General features: G+C 49.8%; 1 protein-coding gene across 34 annotated transcripts in view; it reads left to right on the top strand.

The window, feature by feature from the left end:
- SCRIB (scribble planar cell polarity protein) overlaps positions 1–18,465 on the top strand; it is a 115,686-nt gene that overhangs the window by 13,601 nt on the left and 83,620 nt on the right. For 33 of the 34 annotated variants that reach the window (XM_075415368.1, XM_075415359.1, XM_075415375.1 and 30 more), the window contains exons 2-10: positions 7,690–7,807; positions 8,038–8,116; positions 9,571–9,660; positions 10,360–10,416; positions 14,210–14,273; positions 15,519–15,593; positions 15,683–15,827; positions 16,188–16,306; positions 16,959–17,158. In XM_075415368.1, coding sequence (XP_075271483.1) covers positions 7,690–7,807; positions 8,038–8,116; positions 9,571–9,660; positions 10,360–10,416; positions 14,210–14,273; positions 15,519–15,593; positions 15,683–15,827; positions 16,188–16,306; positions 16,959–17,158 — 947 coding nt within the window. The remainder of the gene's footprint in view (positions 1–7,689; positions 7,808–8,037; positions 8,117–9,570; positions 9,661–10,359; positions 10,417–14,209; positions 14,274–15,518; positions 15,594–15,682; positions 15,828–16,187; positions 16,307–16,958; positions 17,159–18,465) is intronic. The other variant, XM_075415358.1, reaches the window with a different exon arrangement.

The following is an 18,465-nucleotide window of genomic DNA, read 5'->3' as shown; positions in this document are numbered from 1 at the left end:
TCTGGGAAACAGCACAGTTGAGTGGTAGCTCAGAGGGTTTGTTCTGGTGCTTTTATCCATTGTCCTTTCTCCTTTTTTTCACCTCTTGATCTGGCTGAAGAAGTGGGCAGGGGAGGAGGCAAGGCTCTCCTGAGCAGTACTCTGCCGCAGAAAGGAAGCCTTGAGGGTGGTGTCCAAATTCCCAGCGTCACTATCTGAATACTGTGGTTCTCTAGGCTAACCTAATAGCTCCACTGACCTTTTTTTCATGTCCTGGGGCTTTGCTGCCGCGTCAGTGCTAATGCTGGGAGCTTCACAGATCTGAACATCAACAGTCAAGGAGGCAGGATTGGGGTTTGGAGAAGGTGCCTCACGTCAGCAAGCTGAAGAAACACCACTTAGTTGGAGGCATGCTAATTGCAGAGGGGAGGACGGAACCTTCTTCAGAAGATTTTGTAGGGCCTCTTGCAGACAAGGGGCTGGGCATACAAGGACCCTTTAGGACTTTGCTGTGTATATGCGCTCTGTGTGGGACTTTGCATGTGCCGGGTGCTGCTGCTCAGAGGAACCTTGACAGGCTGGAAAAATGGGCCAACAGGAGTCTCATGGAGTTTCTGCCCCTGGGGGGGAGTAACCTCATGCAACAGTACAAGCAGGGGACTGACCGCTGGAAGAGCAGCTTTGTGGAAACACTGGGGGTGCGGGTGGACCACAAGCTGTCCAGCAGTTAGGAGGAGCATTGCCAGCAGGTCGAGAGAGGTGATCGTTCTCCTCTGTTCTGCTCTGGTGAAACCACATCTGGAGGTCTGTGGCCAGTGCTGGGCTCCCCAGTGCAGCAAAGACATGGACATACAGGAGTGTGTCCAGTGCAGGGCCACAAAAATAATTGAGAGACCGGGGCATCTGTGATATGGGGAGAGACTGAGAGAGCTGGGACTGTTCAGCCTGGAGAAGAGAAGGCTTAGGCGGGGTTTTACCAATGTGTGTGTGATGTCAGGGAGCAAAGGAGATGGAGCCAGATTCTTCTCGGTAGTGTCCAATGGCAGGACAAGAGTGAAATAGAGGAAATTCTATTTGAACACAAGGAAACACTTGGGTTTGTTTATTTTTTTACTGTATGGGTGGTCAAACACTGGAATATGTTGCCTGGTGAGGCTGCAGAACGTCCATCCTTGCAGGTACTCAAAACCTGAGTGGACGCAGTCCTGGGTAACCTGCTATGGCTGACCATGCTTTGAGCAGAGGTTGGACTAGCTGATCTTGAGGGGTTCCTTCCAACCTCAACCAGTCTGTGGTTCCGCTGGACCTGCCTCCATGATGCAAATTGTCTTTTTGAGTGGACTGCTGTATTTGGAAATCTGCATCCCTCACTCACTGTCCTGCTACATACTTTGTTGCAGTTTTGCAGACCTCGGCTTTCTAGAAACTTCTCTTGCTTTCTTAATCTAGCTGGAAGGTCTGTGCTGGAGTCCGCAGGCAGTGAGATGCCCGCCTCATACTGATCAGGGCGGTGTGTGAAGGCAGGGGCAGCTGGTTCCGTTCTCTCGTGCAGAACAGGAGGTGGCTGGTGACTGATGCAGCCAGTGCTGGAGTTGGATGGTTGGAGTTCCTCACATAATGAATGAGGAAGGGATACAGGGGACTGTCAGACCTCTGTGTCTGCTCAGGAGTTAGGCGTCTCCCTCGCTTAGGCACCACCTCTGGTGCCACCCATCTGCTGAGGATCTGGGGCCAGAAGCTCGTTTCTAAATCAGGTGGGTATTTCCTCCTTCCTTGGTTCACGCTGCTTTCCCATGTAAGAGTTCACCATTGACCAAAGCTGGAGCCGTGGGCTGTCCTGGCTTCTAAATTAAGTCCGGGCAAAACGCTACATGCGTACCGAATTCCGTGGGATCGGGGACTTCTGTGCTTTTGCATCTCAGTGGGTGAGAAGCTCCGCAGAGTGGAGTGCCAGGCATCCTTGCATTATCAGCAAGAAACGTGTCCTAGGTCAGTGGGCCTTGTCGTCGGTCCGTGAGGCTCAGCACTTTCTCAGGACACAGGTATTTCGGTTCCTCAGCAGAAGCCGAAGGCGAGTTTGCCGCTACCAGTGTTTCTTGTTTTCATAAACTGGCTGAGCCTGTTGTTGTTTCTCTGGATAACCTCAAATAAAACCACAGCGTGCTGTTTGGAAATGTTCTTGAGCAGGACTGACCTGACCATTGAGGGTGAGTGCTGAGTGGTCAGGATAGCTGTCTGCTTGGCTGATTGCAGTATTTCGATTTGAAGCTGACATTGCTTTCCCTTTGCAGTGACGATAGTTTTGACTGTCATAGCAGTGATTCTGCTCTATTAGGCTGATATTTTTATTTTGTAGAACGATTCCAAAGGCAGCGGTGGTCTGAATCAAGAAGTTCGTTAATAATTGCAGCGGGGTTTCATCCTTTCTCACTTCTGCATTTATCATCACATTTCGATATTGAAGTGGGTCTTCCAGAGTTGCCGAGGCATCAGTCGTGGTTAAGACAGAAGTAAAATCTTTCCAGTTTAACTGTGGTTAGCTGGACCTAGCTGACAAGCGAGTGTTGTGTACTCTAACAGGAGCAGAATAAATTCTGCTGCCATTCAGCGTGCTGCCATTCAGCGTGACCTGGATAGGCTGGAAAGCTGGGCAGAGAGGAACCTGATGAGGTTCAACAAGGGCAAGTGCAGGGTCCTGCACCTGGGGAGGAACAACCCCATGCACCAGTACAGGCTTGGGGTGGACCTGCTGGAGAGCAGCTCTGCGGAGAGGGACCTGGGTGTCCTGGTGGACGACAGGTTAACCATGAGCCAGCAGTGTGCCCTGGCTGCCAAGAAAGCCAATGGGATCCTGGGGTGCATCAAGAAGAGTGTGGCCAGCAGGACGAGGGAGGTTCTCCTTCCCCTCTACACTGCCCTGGTGAGGCCTCATCTGGAGTACTGTGTCCAGTTCTGGGCTCCCCAGTTCAAGAAAGATGAAGAGCTACTGGAGAGAGTCCAGCGGAGGGCTACGAGGATGGTGAGGGGACTGGAACATCTCCCCTACGAGGAGAGGTTGAGGGAACTGGGCTTGTTCAGCCTGAAGAAGAGAAGGCTGAGAGGGGACCTTAGAAATGCCTCTAAATATCTGCAGGGTGGGGGTCAGGAGGATGGGGCCAAGCTCTTTTCAGTGGTGCCCAGCAACAGGACAAGGGGCAATGGGCACAAACTGAGGCACAGGAAGCTCCGTCCGAACATGAGGAGGAACTTCTTCCCTCTGAGGGTGACGGAGCCCTGGAACAGGCTGCCCAGGGAGGTTGTGGAGTCTCCTTCTCTGGAGATATTCAAGACCCGCCTGGACAAGGTCCTGTGCAGCCTGCTGTAGGTGACCCTGCTTCGGCAGGGGGGTTGGACTAGATGACCCACAGAGGTCCCTTCCAACCCCTACTATTCTGTGGAGAGAAAAAAAAAAAAAAAAATAAAATCTGTAAATAGCTTGGGGTGGTCCGTTAGCTTACCTGGAGTTTCTTGGGAACCCAGCCCATTTACAGCGGGCAGCGGTGTAACTCGTGTAAGCAGAAGTGACTCGTGTGCTGTAATTGTGAAAAGTTTGTCACAGTCAGGGATCTCCTACAGTTTTGATGGTTCTCTTCCATTGTTTGTATTGGTTTCACACTTCAGTATTTGCCTGGCAACAGCGAGAAGGGACATTTGAGGCTTTTTATTTGGTTGTGCAAACGGGCCTGAGAGTTGGACTTCATGTTGCATGTACTGTTGTTGGCTGTGTTCTTCATGTTTATCGTACATGGCCACCTCCTCGCCACTCGTCCTGTTGGACAGGCCCCTCCAGGCACTGGCAGCTGCTCTAAGGTCTCCCCACAGCCTTCTCCTCCCCAGGCTGAGCAGCCCCAGCTCTCCCAGCCTTTCCTCCCAGCAGAGGGGTTCCAGCCCTCAGGTCATTGCTGGGGCCTCCTCTGGCCCCGCTCCCACAGCTCCAGCTCTGTCCTGTGCTGAGGGCTCCAGAGCTGGATGCAGGACTCCTGGGGGGGTCTCAGCAGAGCGGGGCAGAGGGGCAGAATGCCCTCCCTCACCCTGTGCCCACGCTGTGGGGATGCAGCCCAGGACACGGCTGGCCTTCGGGGCTGCCAGCACACATTGCTGGGTTACGCTGAGCCGCTCCTCAACCAGCACCCCCACCAAGTCCGTTTCTGCAGGGCTGCTCTCAACCCATTCTCCACCCAGCCTGTCTTTGTGCTTGGGATTGCCCTGACCCATGTGCAGGACCTTGCACTTGGCCTTGTTCAACTTCACGAGGTTCGCACGGGCCCACCTCTCAAGGCTGTCCAGGTCCCTCTGGGTGGCATCCCATGCCTCCAGCCTGTGGACCGCACCACACAGCTTGGTGTTGTCGGCAGACTTGCTGAGGGTGCACCCAGTCCCACTGTCCATGTTGCGAGCAAAGATGTTAACAGTGCTGGTCCCAATACCGAGCCCCGAGGGACACCACTCGTCACTGGTCTCCACTTGGACATGGAGCTGTTGACCGCAAGCAGTGAAATGCCTGTAGTGCAGTTTGTTCTGTTAAATCGTAATAGACTGCACGGATACAGCTGCTGTGCCAAAGAAGGGTTGCGGTGTTTGGATTTTGACGGCCTAGCTAAGAAGCTGCCAAGAAGGCAAATGGGATCCTGGGGTGCATCAAGAAGAGTGTGGCCAGCAGGATGAGGGAGGTTCTCCTTCCCCTCTACACTGCCCTGGGGAGGCCTCATCTGGAGTACTGTGTCCAGTTCTGGGCTCCCCAGTTCAAGAAAGATGAAGAGCTACTGGAGAGAGTCCAGCGGAGGGCTACGAGGATGGTGAGGGGACTGGAGCATCTCCCCTACGAGGAGAGGCTGAGGGAGCTGGGCTTGTTCAGCCTGAAGAAGAGAAGGCTGCGAGGGGACCTAATAAATGCTTATAAATATCTGCAGGGTGGGTGTCAGGAGGATGGGGCCAAGCTCTTTTCAGTGGTGCCCAGCGACAGGACAAGGGGCAATGGGCACAAACTGAGGCACAGGAAGTTCCATCTGAACATGAGGAAGAACTTCTTCCCTGTGAGGGTGACGGAGCCCTGGCCCAGGCTGCCCAGGGAGGCTGTGGAGTCTCCTTCTCTGGAGATATTCAAGCCCTGCCTGGACAAGGTCCTGTGCAGCCTGCTGTAGGTGACCCTGCTTCAGCAGGAGGGTTGGACTGGGTGACCCACAGAGGTGCCTTCCGACCCCGACCATTCTGTGATTCTGTGAAAGGAAAACTGAACTGTAGGCAAAACTGAAGTCAGTGTTCACAGCTACCAGTTTGCCCCACAGGTGATCAGCCTTTAGATTTCTATTGAGTCAGTAAACGCTTCCCATAAATATTGCAGTGCAACATATAGCATGATTTTGTTCTAGTTTATTCGGGGGAGAAAAAAAAATTTTTAAAAAGTATGCACATGTATTTTGAGACTGCCTAAAATCTGTAGGCAGAAGTGCTGAAAGCTTGGGCTATAGATGTTCTGTTCCGTTTGTTATTTTCCAACTTGTAGGCTGTGTCAGGTCAACACAATGTCTTGCCTGGAATTTCCTTGCATTCTAAAATTAGGAGAAGGATCTAGGAAACAATAGCAATTCAAGTCTCTAAACCTCCTGCTCTGGCTTGAACCTTTGTTGTCATTTAGACTTTCACCTACTTCCTTTCTTTTTAAACTGATTTGCATTAGATAAACTGAATTAGCAAGAACTTATGCTGTCCAGTGTTGAGGACTTTTATTTTTTTCTTCTTTTTTTTACATATTATTGTCTCCTGTACTACTTTAGGACATCAGGAGTATGAATTTCGTGTCACTGCTGCTCATCCCAGAGCACTTCTCGCTTTCAGCGTGGGGAGTGATGTGGAAGCACAACAGCAGCATAGCAGAGGCCGTGCGGTGTTTCGCTGTCCCTCAAACACGCACTTGCACCCAACAGCGCTTCCTGACCGAGGCACCTCTGTGGGAGACTGCAGAGGTTTTGATCTACAGCAGGGAAATGTCTCAAGTAATGTTGTTAGACCTCATGGTCACCCTGTCTCGGGGGGCGAGCAGCTCTCTGTGGTCTGTGTATCTGTTCACAGTTATGTTGTGCATCACCTTTTCAATCCTTGCCCATGCCTTGTCTGGTCTGTATTATTCTTCTTTGTCATAAGTGGCAGTTGTGGGTGTCCCACCACCCCAAACCCGGTCAGATCTCAAAACCCCGCAGCTATTCCTGGAGAGGTCTGTTTCAGCAGCCTTTTATGCAGGTGGATTATTGGAAAGGCAACTGAGAAAGAAGGTTCAGACCTCAGATTCTTGTTTGATCCTTCGCTGTGTGGTCTGTATAAGCAGCCCTGACTCTCTGCATGTGTTTTCTGATCTGTAAGTAATCCTGCGATTACATCTTCTGTTGCCTACTCTAACTCCGTCTCTGCCTCTGGTGAGAGCAGACGGGATAATTCCGTGGATTAGCAGGCTTCTGCCTGTCACTTCCTAGGCCTGAGTTTGCTCCTGGCTTCATCGCTGCTTTCTTTTGCATCATGAGTTGAGTTATGAGCTTCTTAAGGCCTGGCTGTCTAAAACTCTGAAGTGTTAGAGGTGACTTAGAGCACTTGTCTGTGCTGTGGCAGAACCCAAACACAGAATCAGAGACACAGTGTCTGCCTTTGTCTATTTGTGGGTTGTGGGTAAACTTCTTGAAACTGGCTCATTTTCTGCAGTGGCCCAGTATTGTTTGTTTGTTATTCCCAGGCGCTCTGAAACGATCCAGGAAATGCAGCAAACGCCACAGCCTTGGTTTCCATCCTGTCCGGTATCCTATGTCCGACGGCAGTTAGAAGCAGCTGTGAGATTTGTTCAGTTGATAACTATAGTAGGTTGTGTTTAGTAAACTTACTGAGAGGCTGTGGATGCCTAGAAAGAATATGATTGATGAATCTTGTAATTTACCATTTATAGCTAATATCATTGACTTGTGAGAGCAAGGGTAGGTGTGAAGAAGTTGGGTGTTGTTAGACTAGGAGACCTCTTGAGGTCCCTTCCAGTCAACATTTCTAGGACTGTGGTGTTACTAGAAAGGAATTTTCTTTCCTTCTCTGGTGCTTTGTTACCTCAGCCCTGCAGATAGTTTACCTGCTCCTTTTCTGTTCCAGTACAAGTGGCACAAACGCTTGCCCTGTTGGTGCAGGGACCTGTCACTGATGTCCTGACAAAGTGCACTGCGCAGCAGATGTGTATGACAGCAGAGGCAGGACTGCAGTCTGGAAGACCGCGTGTGTTTCCCCTTGGTTGGCTTCTCTGGACCAGACTCATAAACGCTGTAGTGTCTGCTGGCGAGCTGCTGTGTAGTGACTTCATCATGGTGCTAGTATTTGAATGCCTAAGATGAACTGTTGTCTTAGGAAGCAAGGAAAATCCATTATGTGTCCTACAAAGGGCAGAGAAGAGCAGTGGGACAATGGTGATAAATGAATCATTAAGTTAGACTTATTAAATACCTTTCTTCTTTCACTTTCATCTCTTGTAGACCTTAATCGGGGTTCTCATCTGTGCAGCTACTGCACTTTGAGGACCTCACCAGACCAGAGGTTATGAGACAAGACAGTTGTCTCCAAGGATGGATGCTCAGGTTTGACCTGAGGTGAGAAGACAGGTTTCCCCCAGAACTGCTGCTGACCCCGTTTTGTTATGTCCTGTCGTAGCCTTTCTTTAGGCTGCTGAACCTGCGCAAGCTGGGCCTGAGTGACAATGAAATCCAGAGACTTCCCCCTGAGGTTGCCAACTTCATGCAGCTGGTGGAACTGGACATCTCCCGTAATGGTAAGGTCAAAGGCCTGCTACTCTCAGTGTGGTAGCACTGTCCTGTGCAGTCATGTTCTGGAAGAGACAGTACCCTTCCACAGTCCTGCAGAATGATCTCTCGTGGGTCCTGAGCTATGAAAATGTGGTTGTTTCACTGTGTCTTGGGTGGTCACCAGTACCTGGTGTCCCATTTTCACATGATAGGCTCTTCTCAAGCCTCTTTCTTTCTTTCACGTATTTTTTTCCAGACATTCCAGAAATTCCTGAAAGCATCAAATTCTGCAAATCCTTGGAAATCGCAGACTTCAGTGGGAATCCTCTCTCCAGGTAAGAAGGCATATACAACCCTTTTGTCCAGCTGAGAATGAGAGTTGAAGTTCCTCATTCTCCCTAACTTTGTCTGGTCTCGTCTTGTCATTGCCTTCCCTTGAAGTCAAGGCCTAGGATCACCCTGCCTTTGCCAAGACCTGCAGATGTCTGCTCTCCTGCCAGGTGGAACACTCAACACAGGGAAGAGCTGGTGTGTGTTCCCTCTTCTGCAGGGAAGAGCTGGTGTGTGTTCCCTCTTCTGCAGGGAAGAGCTGGTGTGTGTTCCCTCTTCTGCAGGCCCTATGGCTTGGATTGATGACCCTGTAGTCATGCCATTGCCACTGGTGTGAATGGTGAGGACTTTCGTCCTCTTGGAGTAAGTTTGTTACTCCCTCCCCAACTTCTCACTCTAGTGCACAAACCAGCATGGATGTGGACCTGTACTACAGAAGAGTAGAAAAAGGCCTGCATGCTGTCCTTTTTGCTCGCTGCCGGCCCTTTTTGCCCGCTGTCCTCTCATTTATAGCTTAGGATGGCCATCCTTTGAACTGTGTTTGGTTGGTGTCCCTGGTGTCTCAGTGCCCAGAGCTATGTCCAGCAATTGGGCGCTCAGCCTTGTTTCTTCAGCCTTCTGCCTCTACAGATCTTAATCCGTAATGTTTTGGAAGTTTTAGTGTGGCTCCTCTGTCTTGGTGGACCATGCTTTCAGGCACTGGTGTCTTGATGCATTGTCTGCCAGGGTCCCTGCAGATGCCAGCCTGACTCCAGGTGCCTCCTGCCCCTTGTGCTCATGGGCAAGCGCTGCCCAGGTCCCCCTTTCGGTAGATTTAACTCTGCTTCCCTCTTGTGGTGCCAGACACTGCCAGAACGTGAGAAGCTTTTCAGTCGGTGAGAATCCCTGTACCACGGCAAAGAGCAGCACTTCTAGTGTAGAACTTACTTGTCGGAGTCTTTTTTGGCCCAGAGCTGTGCGATGTGTTGTGAGCAGTGGGGCGGGGAAGCTCCAGGAACTGCCTGTGAACAGCAAAGGATTTCTCTTTTTTACGGGTCTTTCACTGTCCTGTTGCGCCTTGGAGCTGTTGTGATGGTACTGCTGGGTCCTGGGGAATGCTGCAGTGTCATCTGCAGAAATATCCTTAGATGGGCATTTGGATTGCTTGGTAGCTCTTCCTCTTTCCAAGTTTGAATGATTACATGGTATAATTTAGTCTGGGATTCATGCTGGAGTAGTGCAGAGCCAAGCTTGCCCACTTGAATGTGTAGTGACTTCAGTGCAAGGGGATATTGTTGTCTGGAAAGCGGGGCATATCCTGGATCGGGAGCCTAAGGTCAAAGTTGGTTCCTGCTCTTCACTTTTCCACGTGTTGGTACTGACTGGGATAAGACTGACTTTTTGGGGGACTTAAGTGAGGAATTTGGGTCTTGTTTTGTGCGCAGAATTAATGGTGGGTTCTTTTGCCATGCTTTCACAGGCTTCCAGAGGGCTTCACACAGCTTCGGAGCCTCGGCCATTTGGCCTTGAATGATGTGTCCCTGCAGAGCCTCCCCAATGACATTGGGAAGTGAGTATGCCCCTGTTCCTCGTAACAGGGAGGAGGGTTTGGGTGGCAACGCTAGCAGGACTTGGAGGGGAAGAGTGTGCCATCACAGTGACAGCTTGGCACTGTACTGAGCTTACTGTCTGAGCACCTCTAAGCATTATTCTTGCTAAAAGACAACCTTTTTAGAAAGGTTCCTTTCCTGGTCTCAGCTGCTTCTCCTCCTCTGGTGTGTGGCACAGGAAGGGGTGCATCTAGGCTTCTCAAATCCTTTATCTTTCCTTATTTTATGAGTGCCCATTTGCCCCTTTTCAAACAAACTGTCCAATGATGTTGAAATGATTTGTGCTGCTAGCAAATGGTCAAGGCAAAGCTCATGGGGTGCAGTGCCCCTCCCATGGGATTAGACTTTCTAAACCTGAGGGATTTTATCTTTTTGGGCAGACAGTCCTCTATGTGACACCACATATCCTTACCCTGAGTTTGGGCACAGCGTTGTTTCCCTGTGATTTTGCAATCATCAGTCACCTTCATTGGAAGTCACTTAAGAGCCTCTTTGTTTTTTGTTTTCCCCTGTCATCTCCATTCGTGTGTACACGCTCATGTATATGCATTTGTGCAGGCCGTGAGGGGTGGTCCCAAGGGAAGGGATATGAGCATCTTCTTGTATCCCTGAAGGCCTATTCAGTGTATCTGGCTTTCTTGCTCCCTTTTCTCTTGCAGTTTGGCAAACCTGGTGACTTTGGAGCTACGTGAGAACCTGCTAAAGACTCTCCCCACGTGAGTGTCTGTCTGGTGGCTTCAGGAGTCTCCTGCCTGATCGTTCTTACCGATTCCTTTAGGGACTTGCTGTTCCTGTAGTACAGGCTGTAGCACTTTGCTTGGGAGGGCTGAAGGCTTTGCATAAATTAGCCGCATCTTGCTGGATTTCTGTAAATTGGGGTGAACAGGGAGAGAGAAGGTGCAGGGAAGGATGTTCAGAGTCTGTACTCAGCCTCTGTGTCAGGACTGATTTGTAATAGACAGGGTTTCACAAGAAAGCTGCTGGAAATGGTGAGAACCATTTTTTGGGGGCAGTTGGAGCAGATGACAGATTCTTTTGGAAAAAGAGAGAAAAATGTACTGATGTGGGTATAGGAAGAACTCTGTATACAATGAAATTCATAACTGGAATAGCAGCAGAATATGACTGAAGATAAATTTTGCTTCTGACATGTCTGTTTTCTTGGGTATCCCTGCTGACTGTTCTGATTGAGCAGTTTGGGGGAATGGGCAGGATAAGTGGCTTTCCTGCAGCAGACCAAAAGTAAGCCAGCAAGGTAGAAGAGGTAAGTCTTCTTAAGTGTTTCAGAGAGTTAGGGACAGAGATGAATTCCTGGTAGAGGATCTGGTTGGTACAGCTGATGCTATCACATAGATAGGAAGTGGAGAACTAATGAGTCTGTACGTTAATCTCTGGTTTGGAACCACTGAGAGTTGTTGAGTTTTCTAACCTACGTTAGCTCTGTCAGCTTGTTTTCTGCCTGCTTATCCATCCAACTGATGATTCCCCCAGTCTTCCTTGAATATATGTTGGAAGGGATTCTACCTGCCTTTTTTTGAATAGCAGTGTGTTTTGGGGCCGTACAAATTGCTCAGTGAATGTGTGAGGCATCACCTATTGCCACCTTTCCGCAGTGCCTTCTTACTTTTCATGGCAAGTATTTAATTTGGCTGCCTGTACTTTGCCCCCTTGCTCCTCTGCTTTATTTAAACAAGAGGGCAAAGGAGGCATCTGATAATACAGTGCTCAAGCAAGGCTTTGAGACTCCAAGCAGTTAGGGCTGTAGTCTTGCTGCTTCTGTGATGGCCGTGCCTCCCTCACTGTGAGATGCTGCTTCGACCTCAGGTGCATGCTCTTCCTGATGGTTATTTTCCTCTGGGACCTGCAAGTGCAGGCTTTATATTACATCACTTATATCTGCTTGTAGAGTTCATGTGTCAGCTTTGACCCAGAGGACAAGACACTTCCAAAAAGGAGCTGAAAGAATCTGCACTGGTCAGCTCCCAGGCTTTACATTTGGCGATTACACAATGTAGAAGCATCGTTCAAATTAAGTCATCTTTTCTCTGATGCCAAAGTCACTGGATCGTTTCTGCACAGAACTTGTCAGCATTAACACCCTGTCACAGAAAGGCGATATTAGGAGACCAGTTGAGATGGCCCCACATGGGGTATAGCCACAAGGGAGAATGTGAGAGCCAAAGATCCTTATGCCAGGCTGAGAACAGGCAAGCAGGAGAAGTTTGAGTCCTGGTGTTGGGACCCACTGCTGTCTGTTCTGTGTATGCTTTGTGTTCATACAGACAGGTACCACCACTGTGATACACCGTGTAAACAAAGAGGTGCAGTAGCTACATCCAAAGTTGGGCTTTCAAACTGCAGTGAAAAATGGTCCCAGTGGATTTTCACCAGCAAGTGTCTGGAGTTTGAGAATTCAGTCTGTGACCAAACCCGTACGGTTTCTGGGGAGATCTCTCATGCCCAGTGCTCCCTTGTTTCCCTGCGTTAGATTTGTATGCCATCCAGCAAGATACTTGTAGCATGCTACGAGTTTTGGGGATTTTTCTCTGAAAGAGAAGTCCAGGCTTGATACTCATTCTGCAGTGCAGTTCCGGCTTCTTTTCACCTTTCCCCAGTTCGCCAAATTCTATTTTTGGATGATTTCCGAAAGTAGAAAGAGGATCTTGACGGCCAAGGCAATTTTCATCAGATCTGTCAGTCAAATATGAGATCAAAATCAATGGCCAAAGAAATCTAAGTGGTCCTGTCAGGTGCTCTACCCAGATCTGAAGCTCTTGTACTTAGTCTGGTTGCAAATTGTGCGCAAGAATGGCTCTAAACAAGTCCAAGTGATCTTGCCAAAGTGTGCAATGACTTACCGCAATGGGTGATGCTTTCAGTTTGCAAGCTTACTGAGCCTGGTAGGTAGGTGGGCTTCAGTACTGTGAGTTTGTGACTGCGTAGTGTATCGGTGTCCTTCTGGTTTTTGTTGTTGTTGTTGTTGGGCCCCTTAAAAGATCCAGCTTGCGATGACCTTTACTTGTCAAAATTTAATTTCATTGGTTAGTCTTGTGCTGTCAGCTGAGTTCTGAAACAGTTCGTCTTGTGCAGCTGATGGCTCCTCGTCTCTCCCACACAGATGGGACGCAGCTTGCCAATAGTTTGGGAAGGGTAGCTCTCGTTGATGGATTCCCATGGAACAGTGGAGGGTGATCTGTAGTGAGGCATTTTGCAAGACCTCGTGTATCAGAGTGGATTCCACAGCTCGCTTGTGGGGGAATTCAAACTGTGAAAGTACAGTCAAGGCTGCTTCACCCTTCAGAGAAGTCAAACAGCACATGTACAGTCATAATGAGAGACTGCTATACAACAGAATCCTTTTGATGATCCTGTTGATAAACCTTTGCTTAATATAATATCTCAAAATACACCTCTGCATAAGGTAAGAACTTGCTTTTCCTTTGTAGCCCAGATATTTTTATAGCCTGGCACATGCGAGACAGATCTCTTTTATTGCTTTCTTATAGATTTGCAGCCCCCAGCTTCCTTAGTTTGGATGACATTGAGATGTGTAGCTCTATATTCAGAGAAATGCAGTGGTTTCTGTGTTAGGACAATTTCTTATGAAGAGAATGAAAAGAACTGAAGACATTCCCTATGGGGAAGTGGCAGGGCTGAGATGGTAGTTCTGCCCTAGAGTAAAGTGAGACAGCAGCTCAAGTTTGGGGAAGTGAGAGTTGGAGTTGATGGCATAGGACTGAGAGCTGAGGACACCTGGGCCACGTCAGAACAACTGACTCCTGGTTTTGTGGGGTTGCAGACTGCAGCCTTTTATACCACCAGGTCGCAGTGTGTTTGGATACTCAGGGCATGTCCTTGGACCACCAGTGTTGACAGGCTTTGGTTCCTGTGCAGGCTTCTCGCAGTGTCTTGCCTCGTGAGCTTCTTGTCTGTATGTGTTGACCTCTTCTGAGACATTGTGCCAGTGTTGTCTTTCCCTTTCACTTAAGCAGCATGGGCATCCCATTCAGGGAAGCTGAGGCTGTTGAATTTGTCATTCCTGACTCCCTGCCGCTGTGCTCCCCTTGCCCCCCAAATACATGTTGTCCTCTGCTGACACTCTAGTGTTATCTGTTAGTCTGTGCCCAGTTCCCCATCCCTGCTACAGAAGTGGGCAGCAGTGTTAAGGTGTGGCTTGTCATCTGTCATGTTTTTGCTCAAAGAGTATTTTATGGTGGGAGGGGGAGAAGGCAAATTGGTGACAGCGTGGAAACCGTTCGCTTTGGGACTGGTGATGCTACTGAACCCAGTTCCCTGGAGCAGATGGTCTGGCTTGGGGAAGGGTACCAACTGCCCTAAACTGCTTGTCTCGGAGGGACTATGAAAAAGGTCAGGATTACCCCACCTGTTTTAGGAGTTATTAAAAATTATATAATTTTTGAGATGTGCTTCCCAGATGCTAACCTTCCGTTCGTTCTTTCTTTTTTTTTTTTTTCCTCTCTTTCTCTCTCTGCTCCCTGTATTGTGCAGTTCACTCTCCTTCCTTGTCAAGCTAGAACAGTTGGATCTTGGTGGCAATGACCTGGAAGTGCTGGTAGGTGAGGGATGGTGGGGAGGGAATGCGGGTGGTTGGTAGGGCAGAACCCTGTACCTCTATGGAAGCAACTGCTTTTTCATATGAAATGTGAAGAAATAGGCCTGCAAGTTGTTTGAGAAGATTCTGATCTGCCCACAATGGCTTAGTCATTGTTCCCAGCATAATGTTCTATTTATGTGTTGGCCCCTGTGTCTTGCTTTCTGCTGTCCTTATGCACAACTTGCTCTGCTCTTTCCAAGCACTTTTGCTCTGGGATGTTAATTGTTGCTATCTAGCTGCTTAAGGATCTTTCCTTTCCAGTTAGGGGCTCTGGTACTTCCTCTCTCTTCTGTGTTGCACTGCCCCCAGCTGTTGTTTTTCACTTCTGCTGGGCCAGCTTTCTGCCTTCCTCCTTTCTGATTCGATTTCTCCGCTGCAAAGTGCGGGACCATTGGGTGTTGTTCCTGGCAGTGAGTCAGCCAAGCACGGCATGTGTGCCCTCTGGATTGGGGTGCCTCCGTGGAGGGCTCCGAGTGTAAACCTGCTGAGAGCCAGTGCAGAGTCTCGAAATTCAGCTTGTCGAGACGTTCAGGGACATCCAGTGATTTCTTTAATTTTACAGCTGTGGATTAAGCTGTTACCGAATCCTGCTCTTAATGTTCTGGAGTGCTTTTTGGCAGAAACCCATCTAAATTGGGAGGCAAGGGAGTCTGTGCAGCTTGCTACACACAAGGCTGCTGCTTACTTGTGGAATAGTTGTCTGACGCTTGGACCGCGCTCCAGGGGTGCATTAGCTCCAAACCCAGGTGCTACTCGGTGTGCGTGGGGTTTGTGGAGTGAGGCTATGAACGTGTGTCTGTTGCTGATGGTGCTGCCATTTCATGTTGAGTTGGCCAGTGTTACCCAAATGTTTGTTTTCACGTCTGAGAGGAGGAAGAGGAGAAAGACTCATTTTTTCCTTAAGGCCAGAGTTTCTATGCCCCTGTTCAGTTCTTGTCTTGCCTGCTACCAGACAGTCCTTGCTGTTGTCTTCCGTGTTTCCTCTTGGGACCTTCTGCAGCCAGTATGCAATCCCAGACGTTTCCAAACATATGTGGCACACCAGCACGTTAGCTTCATAAACCATTTGGTGAATGGCTCTAGGAGGTGTGGAAGCAATAACAACGTCTAGCTTTGCAGAGGGGCTGTGTGATATGTAACGCTGTAGAACAGCTGCTCCCCTGTGGAAGGGACTGACGCTGTTACTGTCCTGCTTTGTTACAGCCAGATACTCTGGGAGCGCTACCAAACCTGCGTGAGCTTTGGTTAGACCGGAACCAGCTCTCAGCCCTGCCTCCAGTGAGTACCTGTTCAGGGCCATTGATTCACCACTTTGCTCCCTTCCTCAGCTGCTCCCTCAAACTGCAGTGTCTCCTTTCTGATCCTAGGAGCTGGGCAATCTTCGCCGCTTGGTCTGTCTGGATGTGTCGGAGAACAAGCTGGAGCAGTTGCCCAATGAGGTCAGTGGGCTGGTAGCACTGACGGACTTGCTCCTGTCACAGAACGTGTTGGAAGGCATTCCAGATGGGATTGGTGAGTACTGGGAGATGGGGAGCAGTGCAGGACTTCACTGCCCAGGCAGTGCTCCTGGTGGGGTGGGGGCTTCAGGCAAGAGTGCATGTAACAAGGTGTTAGGACTTGATGGACATAGTCACCATAGCTGAGAGCAAAAGCAGTAGCTGATAAAGGCAAGCAGAACTCTACAGGACAAGTTGGTTCTTCATCTGCATCACGCGTGGGTAAAACCTGTGAACAGGCCTGGTGGGGAAGAAAGGTAGTGCGTGTGGTGTTAGGCAACGTAATCCCTAACGGGAGGAATTTCAGACAGATGAACATAGAACAGCATCGTTCTCTCTGTGGCATAGTTCACACCTAGCTTGTTGCCCTGGCCAGGTCAGCTGAAGCAGCTCTCCATCCTCAAGGTGGACCAGAATCGGCTGACAGAGGTGACAGAGTCAATTGGGGACTGTGAAAATCTGTCAGAACTCATCTTGACAGAGAACATGCTGACAGTAAGTACACCAGCAGCCACCCTCCCTCTCCTGTGCTGTTCAGTTTAGCCACATGACAGGGATCTTTTCCCATCTTCTGGCCTCTGAGCAGAATTCCTGAGCATGCTCCAGCTGCTCTTCCTTTAGCTGCTTTGATGCACAGTTTTCTACCTAGCTAGCTCACAGGTTCTTGAGAAGACCCTGGTGGAAGCTGCTTTCTGTCGCTGGTGTTTTTTCTCTGAAAAATTTTCGAAGATAGCCAGGATGCTCGCTCTGGGATAGCCAGTCCTGAAGACCATCCAATCTGATGGGAGCAGGACTACGTCAAAAGCTGCGTTTGGCAAGGGGCCATGGAGTCGTGTAATTTAGAATGGCCCTGCTCCAAACTGCTCATGATTTGATTGTTAAAACACAAGTATTGGGAATGGACAGATGAATGGGAGAAAAGTCTTTATCAGTGGTATTCTGTGCTTGTGCTGAGGTGAAGAGTTGGCATGTAATGGTTTGTGAACCTGAGGGAAAATCTGTCCCAAAGTTATAGTGAGAAATTCATCGAAAATGTGTCTGATAGGACAGAAGGCAGCTTTTTTTCCACAGATAGATGTCTTTATGCCTTTATACCTTGATTCTACTGCTCTTATCTTTTGCAACTACTGAATCATCTCCTTTCTAGGCCTTACCAAAGTCCCTCGGCAAGCTAGCCAAGCTGACGAACCTCAACGTAGATCGGAACCGGCTAACATCCCTTCCAGCTGAGATTGGAGGCTGTGCCAATCTGAACGTGCTGTCCCTGCGAGACAATCGCCTGGCCCTCCTGCCACCAGAGCTTGCCAACACCACTGAGCTTCACGTCCTGGATGTGGCTGGGAACAGGTCAGCAGCAGGAAGGGGGAACAGGCTTGTGGGCATGTTCCGAAGGCGGCTGCCGTGAGGGAGCAGCATGGTCTGGGCGCTGGTGTGCTCTGGGAGACGCTGGATCTGTGCTGATCCCAGGATCCCGGTTTGGAGGAGCCCAGACTGGCTGCTTAGGGCTCCGGGAAGAGGGCGTGTGTGTCTCAAGCTTTGCCTGTTAAGCCCTTCTCCCTGTTACAGGGTAGAACTGTTGCAGATGTGTGGGGGCGTTTTGCCAAGTGTGAAATAAAGATCAGGGAAAATCCCTGTCTGCTGTCCTCCTTCCTGCAGATGTTGTAGTTTTGTGTTATCAGTTCTCATCATAGAATGGTTTGGGTTGGGTTAAAGATCATCTGGTTCCAACCCCCCTGCCACAGGCAGGGACCCCTTCCACCAACCGGGGTGCTCCCTGCCCCGTCCAACCTGGCCTTGAACCTTGCCAGGGAGGGGGCAGCCACAGCTTCTCTGGGCAACCTGGACCAGGGCCTCACCACCCTCATGGTGAAGGATTTCTTCCTAATATCCAATCTGAATCTCCCCTCTTTCAGTCTAAAGCCATTCCCCCTTGTCCTGTCACTCCATGTCCTTGTCAGAAACCCCTCTCCAGCTCTCTCGCAGGCCCCTCCAGGTGCTCAAAGGCCACAATAAGGTCTTCCTGGAGCTTCCTCTTCCCCAGGCTGAGCAGCCCCAGCTCTCCCAACCTTTCCTCCCAGCAGAGGGGTTCCAGCCCTCGGATCATTGCTGGGGCCTCCTCTGGCCCCGCTCCCACAGCTCCAGCTCTGTCCTGTGCTGAGGGCTCCAGAGCTGGACGCAGAGCTCCCGGGGGTCTCACGATGCACACATCCCCACAGTGTGCAGATAACTGCGATCTGTTCTGAAAGATGCTGCAGATTTTAGCTGCAGTTTTGTTAGCTGAGGCTGGTATTTTTTGTAGCAGTTGGAAGCTGACCAGAGCTTCTGTTTCAAACACTCTCTGCCTGCTGGTCCATGAAAGCATAATTTTTCTGTCTTCAAGGCCCTCTTCACAGTTTACCATTTTCACATTGTTGATGGGAGTTGTCCTCTGCTAAAAACTGATGAGGATGGATTACTGGAGTCCAGTCTGTGGCTGTGGCAGAGCCAGGTCCGGAGGAGGCCCCAGCAATGATCCGAGGGCTGGAGCACCTCTGCTATGAGGAAAGGCTGGGAGAGTTGGGGCTCTTCAGCCTGGAGAAGAGAAGGCTCCGGGGAGATCTTATTGTGGCCTTTCAGTACTTAAAGGGGGCTTATAAGAAAGATGGGGACAAACT

Source organism: Opisthocomus hoazin, chromosome 3, assembly GCF_030867145.1.
Source record: "Opisthocomus hoazin isolate bOpiHoa1 chromosome 3, bOpiHoa1.hap1, whole genome shotgun sequence".
NCBI classification, from domain to species: domain Eukaryota; kingdom Metazoa; phylum Chordata; class Aves; order Opisthocomiformes; family Opisthocomidae; genus Opisthocomus; species Opisthocomus hoazin.
Note: the sequence above shows the minus strand (reverse complement) of the source record. Positions and strands in the feature narration are given on the sequence as shown.